General features: G+C 42.0%; 1 protein-coding gene across 2 annotated transcripts in view; it reads left to right on the forward strand.

The window, feature by feature from the left end:
* Positions 1-5,607, forward strand: part of Adam22 (ADAM metallopeptidase domain 22) — a 226,204-nt gene extending 220,597 nt beyond the window's left edge. For both annotated transcript variants that reach the window (XM_052173159.1, XM_052173158.1), the window contains exons 30-31: positions 1,494-1,617; positions 5,176-5,607. In XM_052173159.1, coding sequence (XP_052029119.1) covers positions 1,494-1,617; positions 5,176-5,196 — 145 coding nt within the window. In that variant the 3' untranslated portion in view covers positions 5,197-5,607. The remainder of the gene's footprint in view (positions 1-1,493; positions 1,618-5,175) is intronic.
* The last annotated feature ends 393 nt before the right edge of the window (positions 5,608-6,000 follow it).

Consider the following 6,000-nt stretch of genomic DNA (forward strand, 5'->3'; position numbering starts at 1 on the left):
AATCAAAGTCCTATTACTCCCAGTGTGGAGAGCGTTAGCATGAGAAGCCCCAACAGCTGCCTGACTGCCTTCTAGCTGTTCCTGATATCCTGAATAATTTTCGAAAACAGAAGAAGCATTAAAGGTTTAAAAGTGAGTGGGGCCACTCTTGGTTTTTAAAATCAATTAAGAATGTTTACCTGGACCCCAGAGTAAAAGAGCCAGGGACCTGCCTCTCCAGCCCATGAGACTCTGAAAGATGACATCACAAACAGTCATGAGAGAGAGGAAAGGCGATTTGATTATGTGCCTGGATGGCAGCATATTGCAATGGACAATGAATGTTGCAGCTACAGAGCTGTTCAAACCAATACCTAATTTCATATAGCAGAGCAAGTTGGAGCTTGTCAGAATACTAACAATCCAAAAGAGAAGGAAAAGGGAAAGAATTTGCCATAATCTTTGTAGTTTGAGATTTGTCCAAAGTGTGATCCTGGGACTGATGGTGACAGCCTGGACCACACTGAGGAGACAGGTGGTGCAGAAGGAAAAGCCACATGCCATCCTTGCCTGAAAAACTACAGCTTTACAGCCAGTATCTCCTGGGAAGTTTCTGATGTAAAACACTGTGGCTATATCTGTGGGGAGGGGGGAAAGGAAAATGTATCTTCAAGTGTTCCATTGAATTCTGCATCCTGAAAGTGAGGAGAGCCTTTGCCTGTCCAGAACTTAATCTAATCACTGCAGTGCGAGGCTGACAGTCACACAGAGGAAGACTGAGATAGAATGTAGTGGCTCAGGCAGCTCAGTGATTTTCCTTTCTAACTCCCACAGACAAGTCTCTCCTAGTGTTTAGCACAGTCATAAGTATGCAGTTGCGATAGAATTATCAGACACTTCAGTATAAGACCGAGGCTTTCCCAGAAATGCTGACGCAGGGATGAAGGAGACCGTTTTTTGTATGTTCTCATCAGACTGTGTTCGGCTGGCCCTCTGCACTCCCTACTGCTTGCATGTTTACTAATTTGTTATTACAACCTGTATTTTCCTTTGTTCTTCACAACTAACACACTGGCCTCTGAATGCATGAGTCTCGCATAAACTAGAGTATGACTTTGCAACCAATGAACATATCAATGGTTGGATTCTCAGGTCTTATTTGATATTACTGTGCTCAGAGAAGCATTTTTAGTGGTAAAATAAAATAGACTGTCTACTTAATTTACTGTTATGAGCTCTTAGAACATTCCCCCCTTTCCATGTTAACTGTTTATTGTAAATGAAATTTCATTATTGGCTTTGTAGTTTAAAAGAATGATTCTGTGTAGCCAACAGTTAAACATTCCGTGGGTGTGCTAAAATCACAGCATTCCAGTTTCAGAACGACAGTTGTACCCCCAGGTAGTTATAAAGCTATAGATGCCATAGATGCTTACTGATGCTTCGCTTCAGAGATGTGAAACATGATACCAGTCATGGCAGGATATTTATCTCTTATACTCTCAACATCTCAGGACCCTGTCACCTGCCAAGTCTCCATCTTCGTCAACTGGGTCTATTGCCTCCAGCAGAAAATACCCGTACCCGATGCCTCCGCTTCCTGACGAGGAGAAGACAGTGAACCGGCAGAGTGCCAGGGTACACAGCCGCCCCACGGGCTGCATGCTCGGGCGTGGGGGGTGGGACCCCTGAGCTCACTTTTTGTTCATCCCTCCATTTTTCATGTGTCTGTTCGTTTGTTGTTATTGTTGGCGGAGGGGGGCAGTTTGAGATAGGATTTTGTTATGCAGCCCAGACTAGATTCAAATTTGTGAGAATCCTCATCTCAGCATTGACTGCTGGAATCATGAGCCTAGTTCTGGGTTCACAATTTTTACAAGAGCTGGTTTTTCTACTGTGAAAAAAAATTAAGAAATATATTTGAAAACTTGTGCAAAGTAGTCTATACCTATATATTATGCAGATACTTCATATAGTGTGTGTGTGTGTGTGTGTGTGTGTGTGTGTGTGTTTCAGACAAGGTTTCTCTGTGTAGCCCTGGTTACCCTGGAACTCTCTCTGTATTAGACTCAAGAGATCCTCCTGCCTCTGCGTCCTGAGTGCCACACCCAGCTTATTACTACATAATGTCTTTTTCATTATTGTTTTATTCAACTCTAGCTTTGAAAAAAGGGGGGGATTGTGTTTTGCTTTTTGGGGCTTTTTAAAAAATCTTTTTAATACCCCTGCCTTGGAATTCTAAAGACAACGTGAATTAGTTCTCTCTACGAAGCCCATTTGACTGTGCAGGCCTCTCACTGGGTTGTTAAAGTTCAATAGGAGTTCAGAAATAGGAACCTGTGGTGGAAAACCAGATCAGGGTCCTGGTACTTGCTGGAACACTGTCAGTCCAATGACCCACGGTGATCAATGCCTTGGGGAAGTGTGAGTGAGGCTCCAGGCAAGCAAGAAGGCCATATCCAGAGTCAGAGTGCAGTGACCAGACTGGTTCTATAGTTGTGTTCCAACATCCATCAGGAATGAACATACCTTATAAATTGAATGTAAATGTATCTCACAGGGGCGGGGGGGGGGGGGCATGACATCACATCCAAGAACAATCCAGGAACAACACGCACCTGAGGTAAAAAGGCCCTCCGCCTTTTTTCCCTGGAATCGCTCACATAGTTCCCGAAGGCATTATTCACTGTGGGTCATGCTCTTGGCCATGATCCAACAGTTCCAGGGGTAGAATTTAGATGTAAAGGAAAGGTATTCGAACAACCTGTAATAGTGAAAGAATACTGAAAGGGTAGGGTAAAATTTAACAGCATTAGCTTATTATTTTGTGGTAAGGATTTAATCCTAGGGCCTTGTTACCTTGCTTTAAAGAGAATGCTCTAACTGAGCCATAGTCACCGCCTACAAAAGCCACATTTTTAACATGGTTTATCTTAATTATTTTTAATTGTGTGTGTGTGTGTGTGTCCATGAGGATGTGTACCTGTGAGTGTGGGTCTCTGGGGACCAGAAGAGGACTTCATTAGATTCCCTGGAGTGAGAGTTACAGACTCACAGGAATTCTGGGATCCAAACTCCAGTCCTCTGTAGCATCAGCAAGTACCCTTAGTCAGAAAGCCAAATTTAAAATATGGAGATAGTCATCTATATGATAAAAATAGAATTTACCAGAAACTTTATATAAATAGTTGGTTGCTTGCACATCTTTGTCAGTGTACCTCTGTCTCACAGCCTTCCCTCAATGCATTGGTTTTGTGAAATTTGGAATAGAGTTTACAGGGGCAGACCAACCTCTAGAGGTTTTGATGAAATGGAGAACTAAATAGCACAACCACTGACATCCAGGGACTATTACATTCAGTTACATTCTGACATTATTCCTACGGGGAAGAATATGAAAAGACGAAGCTTCTGCAGCCTCCATAGATTTATCCAGCATAGGATTCTGGGACTTTGTAGTATCTGAAGGTATTTTAGAGCCTTGTATATCCTGAATCAAAATTATGGGGTTTAAGGTAATGTGGGATATTTGTATTTTGCCTTGGCCAACCCAGGGTCAGTTAAACACACCCATACCCCCCTCCTCTGCCACACACACATATGAGAGAGAGGCAGAGACAGAGACAGAGACGGGGGAGAGAGACAGGGTGGGGAGAAAGAGATAGATCACTAAAGACCTGGACAGATAACACTTAACCAAGTCTAACAAACCAAAGTCTTAACCAAGTCTTAACCAAAAATGGTGTTTGTGTTGATGGGACAGAGAAGCCTTGGTGTACAATGGGAACTGTCTGAAAAGCTTTAAAATAGTTTAACCTAAATCCCTCCCACTGAGATTTTGATTTAGTTGGTGTGATGTGCTACCAGAGCAATAGATTAAAAAATCTTTTGCCGATTAGGACTGAGGCAATGGTACAGCAGGCAATGTGTCTACTGTGCAAGCTTAAGAACCTTAGTTCCAATCCCCAGCACCCATGTAAAATACCAAGTATTGTGGTGCATGCCTGTAATCCTGGTAGTGAAGGCAGGAGGATTTCTGGAGCTTGCTGGCCAGTTGGGCCTGCCAAATCCACGAGCCCCATGCTCAGAGAGTCTGTCTTAAAAAAAGTAGAAGTAGAGAATCACAGAGAAAGGTGCTTGACCTCAACCTCCCTTCTCAACATGACAGGCATGCAAAGACATGTGTACACATATGAACATGGACACATAATACAAACACAGACACGCGCACATGTGTATGCGCATGCGCACGCACACACACACATACAATTTCCCCACATAATTACACAGCTGTGATTGTATTCTATTTGGCAATATACTAGGTATAATAAAAAATAGACAGCTTAAAAATAATATTTTAGCCAGGCAGTGGTGGCACACACCTGTAATCCCAGCATTGTGGGAGGCAGAGACAGGCAGATTTTTGAGTTTGAGGCCAGCCTGGGCTACAGAGTGAGTTCCAGGACAGCCAGGGCTATACAGAGAAACCCTGTCTCAAAAAACCAAATCCAAAAATAATATAATAATAATAATAATATTTTAAAATTCTGTACTTTAATATGTAATATTTATTCAAAATTTTAAGTAACATGAAATGAGTCTGTGGGACGTTTGTTTTTTGGGTTTTTGGTTGGTTTGTTGGTTGGTTGGTTTTTCAAATGGTGGCAGTTGTTAGAACAGTTGATATGGGAGCTGGGAGATGGTTCACTGAACAAGGAATTTGCTGTGGGGCCATGCAGGCCTGACTATGAATCCGAAAACTCCACATAAAAGGCTGAGTATAGCTGCATATACCTGTAGAGCCAGTACTGAGGGCCAGTGACAGGTGGATTCCAGTAGTTCCCTGGCCAGTGAGATGCCCTCCTGTCTCAAGGCAGTAAGGTGGAGGACACTAAAATAAAATACCCAAAGTCTTCATCTGGCCTCCCCTTGCATGAGCATATGCACACACACCCATGTGCACCCACCCAGCACACATACAAAGAAGGAATGTTAATTGCACACATGCCTAGCCCATGTGCATGCCCCCAGCATGCATGCAAAAAAGGAATGTTAATGTCAGGTTTAGGAGAGAGCTCAAAGTTTGTGTATTTCTTTTATCCATTTATTAAACAAGAACATGCACCGTCATTCCTTGTATATGGTTGGAACCCTTCTTGGGGTTAATTTCATGATTTTGCTTTCCTCTGTTTGCAGCTATGGGAGACATCCATTTAAGAACAACTGTTTACATGTGACACATCGAAATTGTTTACTTCTACTTTTATAGAAATCTAGCCACCCGCAATCACTGCAAATCTATCTGCTCTCTGGATGATTTCAAATCCTCTGAGATATCAGAGGAGAGGAAGCCACGGGTCACACCTGGACACCATACTTTTTTTTTGTCATTGGCTTAAGGTTTACCCAAATGGTAAAAAGAATTACTGGAATGTCACACTACAACATGGAACTGTTTATGGTCTGGTATTGGTATGTTAATGGATAATCTGCATGACAGAAATATGTAGAATATCAATAAAATTAACTCCCATGACTCAAGTTTAGCAGGTTTTCCTGAGGGACAGAAGTGGATTCAGAATGGAGCCTTCTGAAACACATCCTCACTGCAAACAGTAACGCCATATGCATGAAGCTTCTGTTTACTGTTTTCCACATATAAGGAAACAACATCTCATAATAGAAACTAGCATGCAGGGGCTAAGGCATATAGGATTTTTCTGCAGGACTGTAAGGCTTTGAGAGGCCAATATCCCATATGCTATCTTTAAACATGTATTTTTATTTTTTTTTACTTTTCATATTTATATTAGCATACAAGGACAACTGTACATATGTAAACATTTTTAAAATTGAAAATGTATCTGTTACACATAAGTGTATTTTTGCCAAATGCCTACAAACAGTCAGTCACACTTTTATCTCGGTCCTCCATCCCGTGTCTTCGGAGTATAAGTGGATGATATTGTAAATAGAGTGGTCAGTGCTGTAAAAGTATCTCTCCATAACTGGTGTTTGTCT

This window comes from Apodemus sylvaticus, chromosome 2 (genome assembly GCF_947179515.1).
Source record: "Apodemus sylvaticus chromosome 2, mApoSyl1.1, whole genome shotgun sequence".
Classification (NCBI taxonomy): Eukaryota; Metazoa; Chordata; class Mammalia; order Rodentia; family Muridae; genus Apodemus; species Apodemus sylvaticus.